Source organism: Lissotriton helveticus, chromosome 3_1, assembly GCF_964261635.1.
Source record: "Lissotriton helveticus chromosome 3_1, aLisHel1.1, whole genome shotgun sequence".
Classification (NCBI taxonomy): Eukaryota; Metazoa; Chordata; class Amphibia; order Caudata; family Salamandridae; genus Lissotriton; species Lissotriton helveticus.
Window position 1 is genome coordinate 1,327,606,609 of NC_136061.1, and position 23,180 is coordinate 1,327,629,788.

Sequence of the window (23,180 nt, forward strand, 5' to 3'; positions counted from 1 at the left end):
TGCTGAAACACCACCCAGTCCCCTCAAATGCTGCACTTTCTTGTCAACTTGGTCATGCCCGTGCTGTGGGTCACACTATGGAATGAGCAGCCCCAAACTGGTTTTGTTTGTTCTGCTGACATGTTGCGTCCATACTGTTCATTACCATCACCAAGTCAACTCCCCTGTGGCTACAAGTTTAATTGTGTTTTTCTCCTTGCACGGGTTGTCTCCCAGGCTTATCACATTACACTGCATACGTTCAAGGAATGGACTTTGTTGAGCGATATTAAGCAGAACCACGAGCACCTTACATCTTGCACAAAGTTGTTGTGAATTTTCTGTAGTCCATTTATATTTCATAGCATGATTGTTTTGCATTGTTCAGCGATTTAGTGAACTATGCAGCAGATATTTAAAATTGTTAGTGAAGATTCTCAAAGTTCAAATGTTCTGCGGAACTGTAAATCCCAAATTTGTCATCAACAAATGTGCGTTCTCATGTAAATGAATGCTGGATCACTGCTATTTAATGTAAAGCAGCGTTACCTTTTTTGATGATGATAGAAATAGAAAGTGACTACATAGATTGTTTGTGGAAAAGGTAACCTTTTCCCCATATGTCATCCAGAGATAGAGGTTCAGGCGCTGTTAAGTTGCTTAGCTCTTTTTACTCACAGTGAGTTCCTAAGAGGCTCGGTATACAGTGCATGAGATGGGAATCACCCCGATGTTCTTGTTCGCTGTCTTCGGTTATGCAACACCTATTGTTATGACCTCTGTGACCAACCAGTATTTTCCTAATCTGGGTGAAGTTTATGGTGTAGCCTTCGACAAAGGTACAGCTGGTGCCCAGTGAGTTCATGAACCACCACTATGCCAAATTGATACTGGATAATATACCCGAAGGCATATGTGGGCCTCTTAACATTGATTTCTTCACATGTTTTTGCGAATGGACATATTGATTGAAGCAGACCGACTAACCCAATGAAATTCTGTAACCGCTTCAAGAGGCCCTTTCTGCCCAGCCAGCTAATGCGAACTTTGCTGGTGGTACTGACATTCTCTACAAGTTATAGGGCATTCCCAAATCTTCCATCCAGCTTGAGGCATTGCACGAACACTTCACATGCTTTTGATATACCTATGTGACCACAGTGATCTAAAAGCTCCCCCCCCCCCCCCCAGAGGTTTCAGACCTCCTTTCTGAAAGCTCACTAACTTACACGTGTTTGTAGCTTATACATGTCACACATAAATTGTTTACTTCATTTCAGCAAATATAGGTTAATATGAAAGGTAAATGCATTTTATTTCCTTTTATTATATTTATAAAGCACTTACACCTAAACACTGTACAGAGCAACATTTACACACAAGTGTTGTAAACTAATAAGTGTAAATGACAAAGTGATTAATAAATTGTTAGCAGAACTAAAAACTGCAGGGGAATCATGAATAGAGTTTAAGGAAAGGGAGGGGAGTAGAGCCAAAGGCAACAAATTGCGAAGCCTTGGAATAAGAAGGGAAATGATCTGAATCTAGACTGGGCACATGGAGGAGAGGTGCGACCAGCCTGAAGTGAGGGGCGAAGTGTAAGGGACGAGAGGGAATCCATAGCTAAACCGCAGAGAAAAAATGTCGAGGGGCTAGATCATGGATTCATTTAAGTGGAGTACAAAGGAAGTGGAACTGTAGCAGAAATGTGAATGGAAGTCGGAGAAGAGGTAAGAGACGAGGAGTGAGACACAGTTGGAAGAGAAGTCAAAGAGCATAGGTAAGGACTGAGTTTAGAAGTACAAGGGAATAGGCAAGAAGGCCAAACAGTAGTGAAAAAGAATAACCAAGATGGCAGAAAATGAGAATGAATATGTGAGTTTTTTCTGACGTGAAAGGTCAGAAATGATTGCATCTTATGACCATTGTAGCACTCCTAACGGCAAGACCAGTAAACGGTAGGTGATATTGAAAGGAAACATGAAAGTGAAATCAAGAATGTCATTCAGATTATGGGTGAAGAAGAGAGAGAAAGATGTGACTGGGTATAAAGATAGATGAAGGCAGCAAGGAGAAATTATAGGAATCAGTAGGGTAGAAGTGGATTTTGGTGGAGTACAAGCAAAGCCAACCAATACCTGGAGAGAAAGTGATGAATTGCTGTGAATCATTGGTGTAGAACATCATAAAAAAAGTAAGAGGCCTGATAGTGTAGGTTAGATCAGAAAGATGGAAATAGAGCCAAGACAAAACTGTCCCAGCGATGCCTGAGAAAAATAGGGCGGGCAGCAGAATGAAGAGGTCCGCTATATCAAATTCAGGGGCCAGTACCAGGAGAATATGAAAAGCAGAAAGATTGGAATGATGAGTGGACTGGAGGTGTTTTCAAATGGCAAGAAGCAAGGTGTCTTTGTTGAATGAGCCGGCTGAAAACCTGACTACAGAGGAAGAATCAGACAATGGGAGACCAGAAAAGAGAAAGCTAATAAAGATCAGTGCAATCCCATGGGAGAGTCCTGAAGGATCGATATAGATTTTGCAGTTGAACAAAAATGACCGAATGTTTGAAGAAAAGGTAGAAGGGAGCTGTATGCACGAGAGAAGTTAAAGAGAGAGTAAAGAAAGGGGAGAAGAGGCTAGACCTTGGTATCAGGAACAATGTCAAAGGTAGCCACCATATGATTGGCTCGTTTAAAAAAGAAAACAAGGTCTGAGTAAGAAACGGAAGAAACTGAGAAAAGAAAGGCAGTTGTAGCTTACAGAATTCGAGAAGGTGGCTTAGCAGAAGAAAACCGAGAGTGAGGAATGTCGATTTTACAAGTGTAAAAGTCAGGAAAATCAGAGGGTCAGAGTGAGGAATGAGAGGAGAGAGATCACGAAGAGGTGTGGCAAGAAATAAATTAACAGTGGAGAAAAGTCGCCAAGAATGTGGAGCAAGGGAAGCGAAAAGATGTTCGTTATAATGTTCCTTAGCAGAATTGTAGCCAGAATGGGGAGATTAAAGATTGTCACGATCTGCTGGTGCAGGGTCTTTAGCCAACTCCTTTCGGCCCTATGGTATGCCCATTGAGGGTGAAGGGAGAAGTAGGCAATACTATAGTCTGTAGGGTTGAGTAGACAATGTACAACTAAAAATTATAGTATTGTACTCACCTTGGTGATGTAATGAAAGGTGATAGACTGGATGCAATATATTTGTTGGCTTATATCATTGACCGTCATATAGTTTATTACAACCTTCAATCATGGTTAAAGTTACACATCAAGAACTTGTTTTCGAGAGCCTTCAGATGTACTGAATATGGAAACATGGCCTTTACAGTGGAATAAAGAAAATACTAAACATTGCTAACACTTATGAATGGTAATTATGGGAGGTTGGGGAAAAATCTGAATGCGGCTTAAGGATGGGTTATGATAAACGTCAACCTTTGAAGCCTAATTGTAACTTTTAGATCTGGTCGGCTAACCAGAAGTTTTAATTTGTGATCATTTACATCTGTAATTAGTCTTCAGACTAATTGGCTGTGAGTGCCAGATCTTTTGGGAGCTACTGCTGACCATGTAAAGGGAAATGTGTCATGGTCGAAGAATCCATTAAAATATCCTTTAGTTACTCGGATGGAGAAGGAGCAGTGTAAGGGCAAAGCGACTTAGCAGTAATCGGATGCTAGGGCATATGTGCTACATAGAGCTTGATGGGTTGGGTATAGGATGCAGGGAGAAAGTACAGGGCAGGGAAGAAGTGTGCAACACCAAGTAGACCATGACAAATGATGGAGTCCTGTGAAGGATATGGAGGTATATTTATATATTTCTCCTACAGCACATAACAGTGACTGTTCCTATTCTGTTTCTCCTTACTCTTCATTTTAGCTGTTGGAGTTTAGCCTCCCCATACTTAATCTTTCTCCCTGCATGTAATCAGCACTGCACTTGGCACTGTCATACAATGCGAAATGCTTTTGTCATGGTGGAACACATTTAACTAACGTTTGCCTATAAATGACACTTATGCTTAAAATGCAGGCCAGTAAGAAAATGGGGTGACCCAAAAAGTCAGAAGACCTGGGTGATAAATATTGTTCAAAAACAATGGTCTCAAACTATTATTTTTACTGAAGACAGATAAATCAGATAATTATTCAAGCTTTCTCTTAGTCATGGGACATGTCCACAGATCAGCCCAGTCCATTCAATGTTATTGTTATACACAAGAGCAAAAAAGCAAAACAGCAACAGCAATAATTCGAAATTCTGGGGCAATTTTAATTCATTGCATTCATGGCTATCTCAATATAAAAGCGTTTTAGTTGCCCAAAGAGAAATGTGCAGAAAGATTGAAATGTAGAGTGCTTAATAGAAAAGAAGAGAAAGAACATAGAGTAATATTTACAATTTTATATATACAGGCAGTGAATTTGTACAATATACAATTGCTCAATGTCCTGGCGTGTATTATGAATTCTAAACACAGTTTACATTAAATGGAGACATTGCTTCCAAGCTTATATTGCACTAAGAATGTGTAACACCATCCAGGACAAAATAAAGCGTCGACGTTTCGACTCGTCTTGGGGCTTTTAGGTAAATTAGACCGTGGCCATGCGAGTCTTCATCAGGACTACGGGTTTGGGCAACCAGAGGAGCAGCACAAGCCCCAATGGTAGTGGAGAACAGGACGGTAATGTATTTACTCTTATTCCACGGATAAGTGAATTAATACCTTTTGAATAAGGCGGGACTGGTATTTTTAGTCTTCCAGATTTTGCAGGCTTAAATTCTCTGCATACTCGATTTCCATAGGAATTGGAGTTGGTCCAATGGTGTACCGGCAAGCCAGCCCAGTTCAGAACTGAGCGTGTGGATACCGCTCTGAGTTGCACGCCGAACGCTCGTGAGAAACTATGGACTAATTTGGGAGTCACGTACCTTTGAAACTGAATGAGCTGAATTAAGTGTACGCTATTGAACTACGGCACAGCCTTACAGCTGATTTACTTAAGGGCTGGCTTGCCGGTACACCATTGGACCAACTCCAATTCCTATGGAAATCGAGTATGCAGAGAATTTAAGCCTGCAAAATCTGGAAGACTAAAAATACCAGTCCCACCTTATTCAAAAGGTATTAATTCACTTATCCGTGGAATGAGAGTAAAGACATTACCGTCCTGTTCTCCACTACCATTGGGGCTTGTGCTGCTCCTCTGGTTGCCCAAACCCGTAGTCCTGATGAAGACTCGCATGGCCATGGTCTAATTTACCTAAAGGCCCCAAGACGAGTCGAAACGTCAACGCTTTATTTTGTCCTGGATGGTGTTACACATTCTTAGTGCAATATAAGCTTGGAAGCAATGTCTCCATTTAATGTAAACTGTGTTTAGAATTCATAATACACGCCAGGACATTGAGCAATTGTATATTGTACAAATTCACTGCCTGTATATATAAAATTGTAAATATTACTCTATGTTCTTTCTCTTCTTTTCTATTAAGCACTCTACATTTCAATCTTTCTGCACATTTCTCTTTGGGCAACTAAAACGCTTTTATATTGAGATAGCCATGAATGCAATGAATTAAAATTGCCCCAGAATTTCGAATTATTGCTGTTGCTGTTTTGCTTTTTTGCTCTTGTGTATAACAATAACATTGAATGGACTGGGCTGATCTGTTGGACATGTCCCATGACTAAGAGAAAGCTTGAATAATTATATGATTTATTTGTCTTCAGTAAAAATAATAGTTTGAGACCATTGTTTTTGAACAATAAAATGCAGACCAGGGCAGTCCACCATATTACGTGTGCTAATCGCATGGTGTAAATCTTGAGAATTCTGTTGTAGTACCTTCCATTCCATTCCAAAAATCTTTATTTCGATCACAGATCATAAAAGATACATAACATTTATACACAATTAAAATGAATTAAACACGTTGTGATCCAGTAAAAACATTTTAAAACAGAGGGTGGTATAAAAACGGTATATAACTTTCAAAGAGTCTTTTTTAAACAAGTCTATTGGCCCAACGGCTTCGAGTGAACCACATGGAGGTTAAAAATTTCGAGAGGGCAAAGACTACAGTGGGGGAGAGGTCTGACTTTAAAACTCTGTAAGCTGGTTGGAAGGATCTAAAACCCAAGTTCCTAAGTAATGGGACTAACCAATATTTCCTGCTCCTGTCATAGCCCTTACAGAAGAAGACAGCATGAACATCATCCTCCTTCGGATTCGCACACACTGGGCATGTTTTTGTGGTGGTACGGCATGACCAGGACGCTGTGAATGAAGCTAGAGGGAGGGTTCCGTATCTCCATTGCAGGAATAATTTCCTCGTTAGTACAGGAGACATGGCGTCTAGAGTTCTTTCGAGGCAGTAAGAGTCTTTCACTTTTAGGAACAAATTTGTCAGGGATTCCTCACGAGAGGCGTCGATAGCTTTTGTGAGCATCAATTCATGGTATGCTCTCACCAGTACCTTTTTGGGAGTCTTTAGGCAGGTGTTTGAAGGATCCGTCCAAAGTTCCGGGTAGCCCATCTCCTCTAGCATTCTCTTAACATAAATCAACCACGGGATCCTCTTGGCATTCCGAAGCTCCAAGAATTCCTGCAGCTCCTCTCTGTAATTTATAAGATCTGGGCTACACCACAGACGCCTCCAAAATGTTATGGGTTTAAGTCCCAACTCCTCTGTTATAGATCGAATTCCCAGGTCCAATCTGAGGGGAAGCAGTGGAGTGCTCTGAGGGAGGGCAACGACCTGTCTCAGAAATTTATTTTCAGTTGACTGTAGTTTGTGAAATTGAGTATGTCCCCACAGCTCACCCCCATATGTGACGCCTGCACGAGCTTGAGTTTTATAGATATGAATAATTGGGGTTAGTGGGCGATAAAGAGATTTATTCGCCAGACGCATAGTGCCACCCGCCAACTGAGCCAGTTTGATGGTCACTTTAGTCTGGTGAGTCGTCCACGTTAGATGTTCATTTAATGTAATCCCCAAGTATTCAATATTATGCACGCGTTCTAGTTGGACTGTGCCTAGCCTAGGTGGGGCTCGGTTATGTGGATTAGGATTCAAAATCATAAATTTAGTTTTCTGAGGATTGATTTCCAATCCTCATTCAGAGCAGAACTCTAAAAAAACGTCTAAGATGCGTTGGATCCCCATAGGGGATTTAGACAGCAGCAGGGTGTCATCTGCAAACATAATTGCTGGCACCCTGCTGCCTGTCAACTTTGGGGCATCAGTGTTGGCGATCCTGTTTAGGTGGGCAACAACCCCGTTCACAAAGAGGCAAAACAGGGTCGGTGCGAGCACACAACCCTGTCTAACCCCTCTGCGAACGGGGAACCTTTCGGTTAACTTGCCACCTCTGCCACACCTTACGCGAGCGTAGTTGTTAAAGTGTAGTCTCATCAGAATTGCCAGAATATCACCAGGGACGTTCAGCTCTTCCATGACTCTCCACAGTCTCGCTCTGGGTACCAAATCGAAGGCGGCACGTAAATCTACAAAAATAGTATACAGAGTGCCGCCCTCGATTACCGCTGTTCTCCAATAAAGGAGATTCAGCCTGAAAATCTGGTCTATAGTCGAAACACCCTGCCTAAATCCTGCCTGATAGGGAGACAGGATGTTCAACTCTTCGATCCAGGCCTGGAGCCGATTCAGAATCAATCTTCCGAAAAGTTTTTGGGATATGTCAATCAGACTGATAGGTCGATAGTTGGCTGGAAGCAGAGGGGATCCCTTTTTGTAGATTGGGACCACCTCTGCTCCCAACCAAGTATCGGTTACCTCCATTCCCCCCAGAATGGCATTGAATATCAATGAAAAGTAGGGTGCCCATATCCCTGGTTCCTGCTTGAACAAATCCCCGGGCACCCCATCAAGTCCCGGGGCTTTACCAGCAGCTAGGCCTTTAATGGCCTCCCTCACCTCTTTTTCAGAAAAGGGAATCCCTGCGGGGCTAGGTGTCCTTGCAATACCAACTCTATTTTGGTCCCCCCCTCCCTCTGCGTACAATGCCTCAAAGTGGTTATGCCATACCGTAGGGGCTGTGTTGGGCTCTATTGCGGAGGATAAGTCCTCCGTGCCATTAGCGACTATTCGCCAAAATTTGCGGGAATCTCTGTTTGTTAGTGCTCCCACTAAATTTTCCCAGTAGTCATGGTCCCATTCCGCCCGCGCATTCTCTAGGAGGTTTTTATACAATCTTCTCCTAGCACAGATTTCTTCCTTGCTAAGGCGTCCCTTTATAGCGAGTAATAAATGGGCCTTGGCTTCCCTACAAGCGGCATTACACCAAGATGTCTTGGGCGGGGGGGCTTTCCTTTTCCCTGAGGATGAGAACAGATCCTGCTCTAAGGCTTTGGTGATATCTGCATGTATTTGTGCGAGCATTCCTCTGCTGGCATCATCTTGTACCTCAATTCCTAACTGAAAGGCACTCTCCAGAAATGGGATAATCCTTTCATATAACTTCGGTATCCCATCTAGACTGTTGGCCAGTTTCTCCCGCTTGACTTTCCTCCGATTATTTTCAAGCAGGAGCCCCTCCTTATCTTTGCCCGTTTCGCAAGATGTAACTTCACCCCCAGGCAGGGAATAAGTCAATTCTAAAGCATTATGGTCACTGTCCATTCTTTTGGTGACTTTAAAATCAACTAATGATGGCCACATGAACAGTTTAACCATAATGTAATCTAGTCTAGATTCACTACCTGTTTTGTTATAGGTATGAATACTGGGTATGTCTGAGTTGCAACGGCCATTGCATGCCCTTAGACCCTGGTTGAGAGTGAGCGCAGTTATCTGCAGAGCCAAAGGAGTCCAGGCCCTTGGAGATGGTGCCACAGTTTCAGGGACGAACCAACATGAATCTTCCTCATAGGAGGGGCCGTCACGTAGTCCAGGCAGTGGTTCATAATGGGAGTTAAAATCACCTCCTACAAGGCAGGCGAGTTCAAATGGAATGCTATCCAAGAGCTGAGCTAATTCGTCTATGGTGCCAGATTCTTTGTGCATTGGCACTGGTCTTGAATAAATGTTGATAACTAACAGTTTCATAGAGTCTGGCCACTCAAGTAGAACAGCCAGTATGTCATCTGAGACTGTCTCTATACAGGTAGCTTGGCACCCTAGGTCCGTTGCTACCCAGGTCGTGAGTCCCCCTGATGGCCTACCCCTTCCCCCCCATTTAGCGGCTTTGAAAAAAGAGGCAAAGCCCGGAAATAATATTTCCTCGCGCGCCCAAGTCTCTTGAAAAAGGAGTATATTTTTGGAGCTAATGTAGGAACCCCACTCTGTACAGTCTATTTTATTTGCTAGGCCTGCCACATTCCAAGAGATCACTGTTATATGTGACCGTTCACTAGTGGCTAGGCCTGTATAAACAGAGTTATTGGGGAGAAGCTCTATGGGCGCCGATTGGTTTGTGGGCGAGTAATTCGTATCCGAGGGCATATTAGTAGGGGGTGAGATAAGATCCGTCATGCTTGAAACCTGACTAGGTTCAACTTTATTCGATGCCTTGGTATATTTATCCAGGGCTGGGAGTGTGTTGATCTCGATCGTAGGAGATACTTGTAAAACACTCCCCTCTTCTGACGACTGTCAATCTACCATTTCTAAACTACTATATCTGTTGTGGGTAGATAGATAGGCTGGGTAGTGCGTTCTGTGCGGGCCAGGAAGTCCTCTCCTGTAACCACCCCCCCCCTCCTCCTTGTAACTGTTTCCCAGCCAGCCTCATCCCCATACGGAGAGAACTGCTCTATTTGTCTTCTCCTGTGTTGTGGGTGGACATTATTCTCCCTAGGGCAATTTTCCCAGCCATCTAGTAGCTCTTGGTGATGCCCCCATCTGTGGTCCTCTAAGTTATAGGTGCTTGAGGGGTAAAAAAAGGAAAGAGGAAGTGGTTGGATGTTACTGCCAAAATCCTCATCGGAGGCCCAATTGCAGATATATGCGGCTGTATTCGGTTCTCTAAAAGTGACCAGGATACAGTCTCCCCTAATGGATTTCCTGGTGTGACCCACCCACGTTGCCCTCCTAGCCATGGAGATGTCACTGATTGTTCCTCTCGGGAGTGGTCTATTTACAGAGAGCCAATTAATGACTTTGTTCCTAAGTGAAGTAATGGATTCAAAAGTAGGAGATTTTAATTCCGGAACCCCCGCCAGAACTAAGGTGTAAGGTGCAGCTTCTGGGGGGAGATTTATAGGCTTGTGTCTACGGTTGGTATTTGATTTCTCTTCAGTAATTGGTGGGTCACCTTTGGCATTAGTTGTGGGCGGAGCATTATCTTTTGGTGGGGGAGCTATTTTAGGAGCGGCAGTTGTTAATTGTTGTGTTGGCATAAGAGCCTTATTTACATTTGGAGGTTGCGGAGTATTGTTAAGTGTGGATTGTAAAGGTTTGGGGTTTGTGGGTAGAGGGTTATTATTTATGACTATGGGAGGTCCATTATCCTTAGCGGGCTTAGGTCCTAGTCCCTCATTTGCTGTTTTCGATCCGCTATTATCGAGTTTCCTTGAGTCAGCAAGTTGCACAGTTGCTTTTTCAATGATGACTAATCTTGCTTCGATCTTAATCAATGTGGCCTCAAGGGGACTCAATAGGGACCTAAGGAGTGTGCCTATGTCCTCCAGTGTGATGTCATCGGAGGTGATATCTACTGGCACAGTGTTAATAAGCTGTGGTAGTGAGGTTATATTAGTAGTTCTAGAGGGAGTTGACATTCCCGACCTCTCTGGCACGGTAGCAGAGGTAGCTCCTTTCCCCTCTTTGCCTCTAGGTTGTTTGGGTTTGGGAGATTTAATCATGTTATCTTCTTTGTTTTGTGGCCCCCCCTTCTTTTTTGATATAGCCCCTTCTCTAGCCCCCCTATTACTATCTATGTTGGGTTCTAAAACTTTAGTTGGCTCAGTAATCTCTACTAGTATTGATGTTGCTTGGGGAATTTGGATATTAGGTAGGGCCATAAGGCTCATGTCCTCAAAGTCACTCGGGACCTCGGTGGTAAACTCTGGGTTTATGGTTGGAGTGCCTTGGGCGGTGCTACCACTTGATGCCAAACCGGGTCTAACTTCTGGGGTTCTAGCTTGGGCCATTGGGCCCAGTGAAGATCTCCGTACCCAGTCTATTTCTTGGGAGATTCTTCGCTCCAGGACCTCGATTTCTTCAATCAGGAGAGAACCAGCTTTAGCAAAGTAGGTGTCAATAGGGCCTTTAACAGCTCCGACCGCGGCTAAGGCGGAGGTTTTGCTTCTGGTTTCCCTGGTATTCATTCCGCAGATGTTTCACGTTCTAGATATGGCAGTACAGAGACAGGGCCCGGACCGGACTCTCACGTACTCGAACGGCCTCAAACGGCCCGCTCTTTGCCCGGTCTTCGCCCCGTGCTCCGTCCCGCACGCGTCCCGCGTCGCGGTAGAGCTGAGACCAGTAAAGTAGGAGGAGGTTGGGGGCGTGGCCGCCGGGGGAAGAGGCACCAGCTGTGTGAAGCTGAGGCTGCTGGTCCTCGAAGTCCCCCGGTAGGCTCTACGCGCTGTGCACTTGCCTGTGGGCTCAACCTGGGAGCGCGTTTGCTCTTCACCGACTGTGGAGCCGCTCACACCAGGGAGGACAGGGCAAGAAACAGATGAGCGGCACCCGCGGAGCGGGTGTCGCGAAAAGTAGCGGGATATGCTGGGGAACAGGCAGCAGGAATCTGTCTTTCTCTCACGTAACGCTGGTGAATCCCAGGAGGCACCCACTCAGCCAATGGACCTAGGCGATGTTATGCACGGAGGCTGGGGGCGTGGCCGCCGGGGGAAGAGGCACCAGCTGTGTGAAGCTGAGGCTGCTGGTCCTCGCAGTCCCCCGGTAGGCTCTACGCGCTGTGCACTTGCCTGTGGGCTCAACCTGGGAGCGCGTTTGCTCTTCACCGACTGTGGAGCCGCTCACACCAGGGAGGACAGGGCAAGAAACAGATGAGCGGCACCCGCAGAGCGGGTGTCGCGAAAAGTAGCGGGATATGCTGGGGAACAGGCAGCAGGAGTCTGTCTTTCTCTCACGTAACGCTGGTCAATCCCAGGAGGCACCCTTCACTTTCTTGCTTGCCTTTGGCTTCTGCCTAAATGTCAGGCACCAATGGTCAAATAATACTTGAATGCAGTGTACTTATTGAACAACGCTACAATAACCTTTTATATGTAGTTGGTGGCTATTTCCTTACTGCAGCTTTGATGTATGGTTTTTCAGATCCCCACAATAATTGATATTTTGACTTTTTTAAGGCAAATGCTGCTCTCTCTGAAGAAGGTTTTTTAATGGCCATATTTCACAATCTGTTGCCCTCTTGTGGTTATCTGTGGTGGCTTTATGGGCATGGAAACAGCTCTGAGCGAAATATGTAGTGACACGTCATATATTTTAATTTTCAGGTCACACCTCCATGACGCGACCCAAGTCTCTACTGGTGTCTTCTCCTTCCACCAAACTGCTAACTTTGGAAGAGGCTCAAGCGAGGACCCAGGCTCAGATCAACTCTCCAGTAGCAGCAGACAGCAAGTACATCGAAGTGGGGGAAGGACCCTCTGCTCTCCAGGGGAAGTTTCACACAGTCATCGACTTCCCTTCTGAGAGGTACCAGCAACACATTTGCAGTATAACATTGCCAGCGAAACAGAAATGCTGAACCCTCTCTTCCGACTACAAATAGTGGAGATTTCAAATGACAGTAAAGCATGTGTGTGTGGCAAGGCTCCCTTTGGCAACTGTCGTTAAAAAAAAACAGGTCAAAGGAAATTGTCAGGGTGGCTCAATTCCTCAGCAGCATATACAATGTGTTATAACAATGCCTCTCAATTCATTGATACTTTGATAAACAGCTTCAATATCTACTTGCAGTTTAACAGTTTTAAAAACTTTCTAAATTCAATAACAATTCATTGTTTCCATCTATCTAAATTGCTAATTGCCACATGAGGCATTTTTGTCTACGGGTCTGATGATCATAGTAGGACAATTTTATATAACTGGGCAAGGCAAAAAAACAGGCGGCAGATTTTTGTTTGTGAGCATAGAGTGCACCCTACTTGGTTGGCGAATCTTTCCATAATGGCCACCGGTACCCATGCTCAGACCGACTAGTTTTAGAAAAATTGCCCTGATGCATGGTTATATGGCTACTTGCCTTGGGGCATTCTAGTCTTGAAAGAGTGCAAAAATCTTTTGATGGCAGCAAACATGCTCTGATTCAAACAAAGAGAGGAGTACCACCAAAGGAGAAATTGATGGTTTTCTGCATGGTGGGCTTGTTGGATAAAAGGAAAAAATTCATCCTTTTGTGTAAAACCCCTCACTCACCAACCTAGTGGTGACATGCTTCATCATCGGGGTCCACCCTGGTGACCTAGCGTCACCAGGATGTGCTGCAACACCTGTAATACAGTGGAGCGGGTTGTGACTGTAAGTGCAAAAAAAGTGTTAAAAATTGTCCTGGTTTAACTTAAAACAGAAATTTTATTTTAAAGCAACTGGACAATGTTAAAAAGCAATAGCGAGATACTGGTAGGGAAGTTACGACCAGAGTATCTCTATATGTGTGTTTGTGGGTTGGTCAACATGTTTCTACCAAAAGGGTCAATACCCGGTATTCCTCAGGACCAAAAACAGGGAGACGGACGGTATGGGCCCCCTAAAAGGCGCACCCTATCCTGAATCCCTGTGTACCTAGTGGCAAATGGCCAGTAGTATTGATGCTCAGTCAAAATGGACGAGCATGAATAAAGAAGAGACCTGTGGATGAGAAAAAGTAAACAGATATCAGGTGTGATCATGCTTACTAGCCTGTTACGTCGTGATGTGTCTCTGTGCTTTCATATTTCATGCCAATGTGATTTGAAGACCTTCATGTGATCAATAACGTGATGATCTGGTGTCCGTGGGGGGTATTATCAGGACACTTATACATATCAATAGGTGCGTGCATTGTTGCATGCATTATTTTTATCGCACTCGTAAATTTCTCATGAGTACAGTAATCGGCGCGATATTTCATTCGATATACCCAGTCATTTCATTCGATATGCCCAGATATGGGGATCTCGAAAATCGGCGGTGCAATTTATGCCATTCTTTATAGGTAACATACAAGACTAACACACATGTAACACAGAGAGGTACATAGGAGCTGCATGGCGTGAGAGAGGGGCTTACATAGTTTAAGGCTCTCAAATGCTTCGGCGGGCAGGGGGTAGGCTCATCACGCAGAGAAAACATATTCTGTAATGTTAGAATATGTAGTAGTGAGAGTCTGATAATCACCGAGCGGTGTGGGAAATGCCAAACTCAATAACGTAATGCTTCGCGAAAGATTGCCAGACTAGGTGTCAGGGTTTTTGTAGGAAAAATCATCTACTTACAGTTTGCTGGTGAGGTAACAGGCCATTAACCTACTTCTACCGTCCTCTGCTCGGCTAGTGATGCCGTGCGAGACGGGCTCGATAATCAAAGGTTCGCCGCTTCCGGGTTGGGCGTGGTTACGTCACGGCAATGGGAGGGGCTACGAACGCCGTATGGCGTCGTGATGCGTAGGGAGGTATTTAGTCCCTATTGGGATACCCCCGAGTTCTGCAGAGTGCAGGTTGCAAACGGCAAGGGTCGGTGTATGCCTCTGACCTACATTTTTAAGGAAATAACGTCGAGTCCTGCAAGTGTGCACATCAGACTCTACAAAAGGAGGGGTGTCTAAAGCTATGCCCTTGGATAGTAATCCGAGTGAAGCACCAATGCCTAGATCACTACTAAGGTTGGCAGTGATCGATTTGGGGTAATGAACCCATCTGGGGAGTTGATGTTCAAAGTGGACCTATAGAAGATTGTTAGGGTAGTGCCAAGAAGAGATGGGTCATTAGATGGGCATTCAAGTTCAGGGGAGGAGGAGACTCAGTAATTCATAGAGTGGGGTACAGAGATATTATTTTATTTTAGTACAGATGCCCATGGGATATTATCATTGAGACCTTTCTTATGGGTGGAAAGTCTATAAATCCACCGTTGTTCCTTTTCAAAGAGGCGCGTTTGCGCATTAGGACCTGGTTGGATTTGTTCAATCACGGTCCACTTCATGTCATTAGGGGTGTGATGCTCTGTTAGGAAGTGGTCCGTGAGTCTTGTGATGTTTTTCTTACATCTGATCGTACTTCGATGTTCTGATATGCGTTGCTTCACTTTGCGGGTGGTCATTCCTATATAGGGTCTGCCACAAGTGCATTTGATCAGATATACGACGTTATTACTGTTGCAGTTGGTGTGTGACCTTTGCTCCCAGATTTTTCCATCTTCAAGATTGAGAGTCTTGGTGTTGTCGGTGAGGTGACAGACACTGCAGTCTCCACATCTGGAGTGTCCCGTGACTGGTGGAAGCCCCCATATTTCTGTGATGCTGGGATTGGTGGTGGTCATTGTCGTCTTGGGTCTAGTGTTGACCAGACTGTCTTTAAGACTGCGTGCTTTCTTGTAGGAAAAAAGTGGTTTATCCCATTTGTGGTTACCCGTGCGGAGTATAGACCAATGTTTTTTGATACTCTTGCTCACCTGGTTCGATATTGCATTCTACGTAGTGAAACATGCTCTAACATGTATTCTCTTGCAGCGCGCACAATCTTGTTTGGCATGATGTCTAAGGACTACTGATTAAACTGTTCCAGGAGACACTCTTTTTTGTTAAAAGAGTGATACGCTTTACTCTGCAAAATAACAGTGACATATAATCTGTACTGAAAAAGTTAAAAGGAGTGGCATGTTCATCGAAACTACCTGCATACCCTTACATTGTAATTAAAAACAATGTAGCAATAGATAAGCGTAGGTAGAAACTCACAATTGCAGTACTTATCAGTAAATGAGAGCGCTGAAGGGTTAGGTTGGGTATAGGGGGTTACGGAGTGCTAAGAGCATTTCTTAAGTGGGTTGAAAGGAATATTTTTTATCATTTTGGTTGTCCACCTACATGTGGTTAGTTATGAAAATGGCATTTAGGAGTGCCTCACTTGAGTTAACGGACAGACGTCTGCTGGTGTTGGAAGTATATGTTTGACTCAGCATATCTGAAAGCAACATGTAGATAGATTCCTCACCTTGGAATTACCCCAGGCATCAGACTGGATCCAGAAAGTTTTAGTCAGCAGTACCCCTGCGCGTCGGTAGGCGTACTAGTGCGGCTCCGTGTGCGTCGTTGGTGTAATTGTCGCCTAGATGACGTCGTTGGAGCAACTTAGACGCGCCCATGCGCGTTGACTTCAGTTCTTTCTTTTTCCGCGCCAGCAAGCGCAGATCCGGGAAGAGCAAGTACCCCCAGTCACTTTTTGACTGAGTTCGACTCCTAGTGTCGTAGGGATGCCCTGAAGAAAGAACTGTGGAGACATGTCTGTGACACACCCACAACGCGTGTCTCTCTACTGCCAGTGGCGCGACCACGACTCGACTGCCGGGCCATGGCGCCGAAGACTTTGCGGGAGCGGTCCCGAAAGTTGCTGGAAGTCCGGCAGTCTGCTCCGCTCTGCTCAAGGTCCCGGTCCCGTGGGAGGTCGAGGGACCGGCCGCGGAGCTGTCACCATTGTTCCTCAGGATCTAAGTCTTCACACTCTGGGTCAGGTAAGTCGAAGCATTCCAAGAAGAAGTCGAAGAAGCGTTGCCGCTGGCCTACTTGCACCTTCCGGGTCCGTTGGCGACGCCTGCTCGGGTGCAAGAGTTTCTTGCTGCCATGGCACGACTCTTTGGGCCGTCTGGCCCGGCAGGTCCGACTGGGAGTCCTGCCCTTCCATCGCCGGCGGCCTCTGCACCGCCGTTGCCTTTGTCCTCCGTGCCACAGGACCCCCCCTGGATCCGGGCTCGGATCCCGAGCAACACCGGTTGACCTCATAACACCTCCACCGGTGATGACTGCTCCTCCGGCACCATCGCCGACGTCGTCAGGTACCACTGCCGACGTCAGCCCCAGTTTCAGCCCTGAACCGGACACGGCACTGGATCGGCGTCGCTCGACGCCGATTCCGACGCCGATGGAGCCTTTTACCTCTATGTCCGTCCTCCTTATTTTCAGCCTGTTTCACAGACTTCGTAGGAAGGGGAGGACTGGGAGGGGTCTGAGGACCCTCTCACACAATAGTGTGATTATGATCCGGACTGGGCAGAGGATTTGGGGTATGCCAGCGGTCTCAACACCTCACCTTACCTTGGCATGCTATCTCCTCCTTCTGTGGCTACGGAGGAGGGAGACAGTTATGCAGTGGTGTTGCATATGGCAGCGGAGGCCCTCCACCTCGAACTCCCTACAGTGGCCGTCAGGACTAACCTACTGACAGAAGTGCTTCAGCCGGCGGCAACCTCTTCGGAGCCCTTGCTGCCTTTTAATGACGCACTTTATGACGTTCTTTTGGGCACTTGGTCCAGGCCCAACACAGGGGCTCCTGTGGACAGGAACATGGCCCGATGCCACCGCCCGGCTCCTGGCAACCCCCTCCTTCTCTCCCAACACCCCACTCCCAAGAGCTTGGTTGTCCAAGCCTCTGCTTCCCAGAGCGTGTTCACTTCCGCACCTCCGGATAGGGAATCCAAGAAGCTGGAGCAGCTTGGCAAGAAGCTGTTTTAATCTGCCAGCTTAGGGCTGCGGTCGGAGAACACCGCATGCCTCTTGGGCCGTTATTCCCACTCTGTGTGGGATACGGTTACGCAGGTGCTGCCCTACTGTCCGGAGGAGGCAGGGACATTCCTCTCCCAAGCTATGGCAGCTGGAAGAGACACAGCAAAGTTCACCATTCGTTGTGGGCTTGATACTGCCGACTCGCTGGGCAGGGCGATTTCCACGACGGTGGAGCTTCGGCGCCACCCCTGGCTGAGAACAGCTGGCTTTTCAGAGGATGTCCAGAACACTCTGTTGGACATGCCCTTTGATGGCATTCAATTTTTTGGCAATAAAGTGGATAGTGCGTTGGAGCGCTTTAAGGACTCACTGGCTACGGCCAAGTCCTTGGGCCTGTCGGCCACTCGCCCTCCTCCACCTTCCGCTTTTTGTTCCTTTTGTGGCCACGGAAGTGGTGCCTCAACATATTTGTTCCAGAGCCACAGGCCTGCGCAGCAACATCCTCAGCGCAGCCGCGGACATGGGAACAATCGAGGCGGTTCTGGGGGTCAGTCCACCTCCACCCCTCAGCATCCACTGTGAAGCCTTCCTAGTCCGAACTTTCAGGCCCATCAAACGCCAGTGGGTGGCAGAATTCACCAACATTTCCCCCACTGGCCTCAACATCACATTAGATAAGTAGGTGCTGCAAATTGTCTGAATGGGGTTAATCCCTCCCCTTCGAGACTTCCCCTCCAGCCATGCCACCTCAGTACCACCGCCTGTCAGGGGACCATCTTGCGCTTCTTCAGCAGGAAGTCACAGCCTCTTGACCAAGGGGGCCATCAAGCGCCGTCCTGGACCAAAAGTAGGTTGTGGTTGTTATTCCCACTACTTTCTGGTCCCCAAGAAGGACAAGGACCTGCGCCCTATCTTGGACCTCAGGAACATCAACCGATTCCTCCAGAAGGAGAAGTTCAAGCTGTTGACGGTAGCTCAGGTCTTGTCTGCCCTGGAGACTGGATGGTAGCGTGGAACTTGCAGGATGCATATTTCCACATCCCCGTCCTGCCGGCCCACCAGCGTTACCTGCAGTTCATGGTAGGCCACGAGCACTTTCAGTTTACCGTGCCCCCTTCGGCCTTACTAGCGCCCCTCGGTGTTCACAAAAGTGATGGCGGCAGTCGCAGCTCATCTGCGCTGATCAGGGGTTCTAGTCTTCCCCTATCTCGACGACTGGTTGTTGAGGGCAGGCTCGCCCTAGGCAGTAGTCTCCCACCTCCAGACTACGGCTGATCGCCTGCATTTGCTGGGGTTCTCCATCAATGTGCCAAAGTCGCACCTGATTCCCTCTCAGAAGCTCCTCTTCATCGGAGCGGTTCTGGACTCGGCACAGTTTCGGGTTTATCCTCCCGAGCAGCGAGTCCGGGATATTCAGGCTATGATTCCGATCTTTCATCCCCTTTCCCAGGTTTTGGTCAGGATGACCCTCCGGCTACTCTGCCTGATGGCCTCTTGGATCCTGCTAGTGGATCATGCCAGTTGGCATATGCGGGCTGTGCGGTGGAACCTGAAGTTCCAGTGGGCATAGCATCAGGGCAACATGTCCGATCACGTCCAGATCTCGGAGGGCACTGCACGACAACTGCAGAGGTGGCTCACGAATCGCAATTGGGTCAATGGCAGATCCCTCTCCCTTCCCCAACCGGAACACACATTTGTGACGGACGCATCCCTTCAGGGATGGGGCGGCCACATGAAAGAGGCGGAGATCAGAGGTCTCTGGTCTCCAGCGGAGTCCCGGCTCCATATAAACCATCTGGAGCTTTGGGCAATCCGGCTTGCCCTGAAGGCATTCCTTCCTTCTGTCATGGGGAGAGTAGTGCAGGTGTTCACGGACAACACCACCGCCATGTGGTACTGCAACAAACAGGGTGGGGTGGGGTCGGGTCGTGGACCCTATGTCAGGAGGCTCTGTGCTGCTGGACATGGCTGGAACATCAGGGGGTTTCCCTGGCGGTTCAACACCTGGCAGGTTCTCTGAACGCCATGGCGGACAAACTCAGCTGCAGGTGCATGTTGGATCACGAATGGCGTCTGAACTCTGATGTGGCGCAAGGTCTCTTTCAGCAGTGGGGAGAGCCTTGGTTAGATATATTCGCCACCGAAGAGAATGCGCAATGTCATCAGTTCTGCGCATTGGAATTTCCAAGGCGGCGCTCGCTAGGAGATGCTTTTCGTCGCAAGTGGAGTTGCGATCTACTATACGCCTATACCACTTCTACCCAGAGTGCTGAAGAAGATCAAGCGCGACCGGGCCCAAGTCATTCCTGTGGCTCCGGACTGGGCACGAAGAGTATGGTATCCTGAGCTACTCAGCATGGCTATCGATCCCCCGATCCGACTGCCTCTTCGGGAGGATCTTCTGTCGCAGCAGCAGGGGACGGTCCTCCACCCAAACCTGTCCAGCTTCCACCTCCCTGCGTGGAGATTGAGCGGTGGCAGATGACGTCTTTTGACCTGCCTCCCGAAGTTTGTGATGTTATCTTGGCAGCCAGGCGTCCCTCCACTAAAACGGTATACGCCTGGAGGTGGAATACATTTATGGCTTGGTGCACAGCAAAGGCCTGGCGTCCCTCCACTAAAACGGTATACGCCTGGAGGTGGAATACATTTGTGGCTTGGTGCACAGCAAAGGCTGTGAATCCCCTTTCTGCCCCTCTTTCAGAAGTCCTTCTATTTCTCCTTTCTTTAGCCACAGGGCTCTGCTCTGGACACTCTCCAGGGCTATCTCTCGGCCATTTTAGCCTTTTTACGGCTTACAGATCAGCCTTCCCTTTTCAAATCCCCTGTTGTGAATAGATTCTTAAAAGGCATTACTAATCTTTTCCCTCCTGTTCCTTTCATAATGCCTCAGTGGGGCTTGAACCTTGTTCTGACATATCTGATGTTTGCTCCCTTAGAGCCACTTCACAACTGTCCTCTTCGTCTTCTTACTTTAAAGACAGCTTTCCTGGTGGCTATCACCTCTGCCAGAAGAGTGAGTGAGCTCGAGGCCGTTTCTTCTAAACCTCCTTTTTTCTCTGTCCATCCGGACAAAGTTGTTCTAAGGACTCGTCCATCTTTTCTGCGAACGGTTGTCACTTTCACATTGGGCAGACCATCACTTTGCCTACCTTATGTCTGCCTCCGCATCTCTCAAAAGAGTGAGTGAGGCTTCACTGTCTGGACCCAAAACGGGCGCTCTCCTTCTACCTCAACCGTACACAACAGTTCCGGGTGGATGACCAGCTCTTTGTTGGCTACATGGGCGACAAGAAAGGTTGGGCCGTGCACAAGCGGACCATCTCTCGGTGGGTCGTTCTGTGCATTAAGGCTTGTTAATCTTTGGCTAAAAAGGAGCCTCCAGTGGGGCTATTTGCCCATTCTACCAGGGCGACGGCAGCCACTACTGCTTTGGAACGGGGAGTTCCCTTGCATGACATCTGTCAGGCAGCTACGTGTGTCTCGTTTACCAAACATTACTGCCTTTACAGCCAAGTCCGGAGAGACGGCTTCTTTGGCCGTTCTGTGTCCCTGGACTTCCTGGTGTGATCTTGGTTCGCAGACCCACCACCGGGGTTGGTATTGCTTTGGTATCTATTCTAAGGTGAGGAATCTTATCACTACGTGTTTCTTTCAGATGCACAAGTTACTTTCGGTAACTATATATCTGTAAGAAATATTAGTAGTGATAGATTCCTTGCCGCCCCATCCATCCTCCCCGTCTGCAAACTGATTTCTAGGGTTAAGGTCATCCCTTTCAGGGCCCTAGTGGTCAGTTTCTTGCATGGCCCTGCGTTCCTGGCGTGGTCAGTCATGTACAGAACTGAAGTCAGCGTGTCTAAGTAGCCCCACCGACATCATCTTGGCGCTAACGATGCACGCGAAGCCGCACGACGACACCTACCGACACGCAGGGTTACTGCTGCCGAAAACTTTCCGGATCCAGTCTGACGCCTGGGGGTAATTTTAAGGTGAGGAATCTATCACTACTAATATTTCTTACAGATATATCGTTACCAATGGTAAGTAACTTGTGCGTCAGCATGTTTTACTGAACTGGATGAGGTAGAGAACTAACCATCATTTCTATGACAAAAGAAGCCCCTCATGGCTTCTTTACTGCCATATCTACTGTAGGAAATTATTTCAGTTTTATAGCTTTGCTTTTATTAAAATAATGTTCAGGTGCATCTCACTTTTGTCATAAATTCAAAACATTAGCATTCAAGTTGCTCATTAGAATTCTGTGGTAAAGCGTGATAGATCAATTGGGAGTTAGCTGGCAGCCTCCTGCTAGTGTTGAAGGTACATTTTAAAGCCTGTGCGTCAGAATGTTGTACTGAAATGGTCGAAGAACCTATTTGAAAACTCATGCAAAATGTTTCCTCATTTTAGCTTTCTAGAGCACTAACCATAATTCTAAGACAAAACGACCACCCCGGCTCATTTTGTTCATTGCTAAACGAAATGCTTCAAGAGTGCTTCAGGTGTGCCTGAGTTTTGTCATAAATACAGAATGTTAACTCTCTAGTTGTACGTTAGAATGCAGTGAGAGGCTGCAGTTGATCACCACAGAGTTAACTGATAGGTTTCTGATGGTTTGAAAGTGCATGTTTCAGTATACATGTCAAAATGTTTGACTGACATGGATAAGAAAGTTATTTGAGAACTCAGAAAAAGTGTCTTTGTTTTTGCTTTCTAGAGCAGTAACCATCATTTTAATGACAATGACCTTCATTTTATTGATTTCTAATGGAAATTCTTCATGATAGCTTCAGTTGTGCCACTTTTGTGTCATGAATACAGAATGGTAGTGCTCTAGGTGTTCATTAGAACTCTATGGGAAGCTACAGTAGAACACTGTGGAATCAACTGAAATGCTGCTTCTGCTGTTGGAAGTATGCTTTACTCAGAACTTAGACTCTAGTCTTACATGGCTGAGGAAAATAGTGTTCTTTTACAGAAAATATGTTCTCATTTTAGCTTCTGGAGCACCTTCCATAATCTGTGTGAGAAAATCATGAGAGAAAACACTTTTCACCGAAACATGTTTTATTAGATCCCAGCAGAGGATCAACATTTTACACAGGATAAGATCACATTAGAACACTCTCCAATTCCTAGAATGTATGTGGTCCCACCAACAAATTATTTATATTGTGTCTGAAATATGGTATCACCCTTAATATGTGTTTTTTTTGGAGACTTTCAAAAACATGCTTTTTCTGCAATGCCTTTCAATGGAGTTTGTCTTTTGAAATGGCTGCCACAACATTTTGTACATATTGTGTATGTCAGAGGCAGCTCATCCGCTAAGGCGGAGGAGCGATGCTCCACTGCTCTCAGATCATTGGAAAAAAAGGAAAAATAAAATGAAAATAATGTTATCATTTTATTTTTCGTAGCTGCGGGGCTGGGTTAGGGCAGGGCGTGGGCTGGTGTCACAAAGGGAGGAGTGGTGGCACTCTTAGTGTGCATGGCAGTTTGGTTGGATGTCTTGAGCTGGCCAAACAGTCATGCGCACTTTGCATGCTCCCCA

The 23,180-nt window shown here is 46.5% G+C and overlaps 1 protein-coding gene across 3 annotated transcripts in view; it reads left to right on the top strand.

The window, feature by feature from the left end:
- Nucleotides 1-23,180, top strand: part of ARHGAP32 (Rho GTPase activating protein 32) — a 1,522,959-nt gene that overhangs the window by 1,328,427 nt on the left and 171,352 nt on the right. For all 3 annotated transcript variants that reach the window (XM_078681981.1, XM_078681982.1, XM_078681983.1), the window contains one exon: nucleotides 12,414-12,615. In XM_078681981.1, coding sequence (XP_078538107.1) covers nucleotides 12,414-12,615 — 202 coding nt within the window. The remainder of the gene's footprint in view (nucleotides 1-12,413; nucleotides 12,616-23,180) is intronic.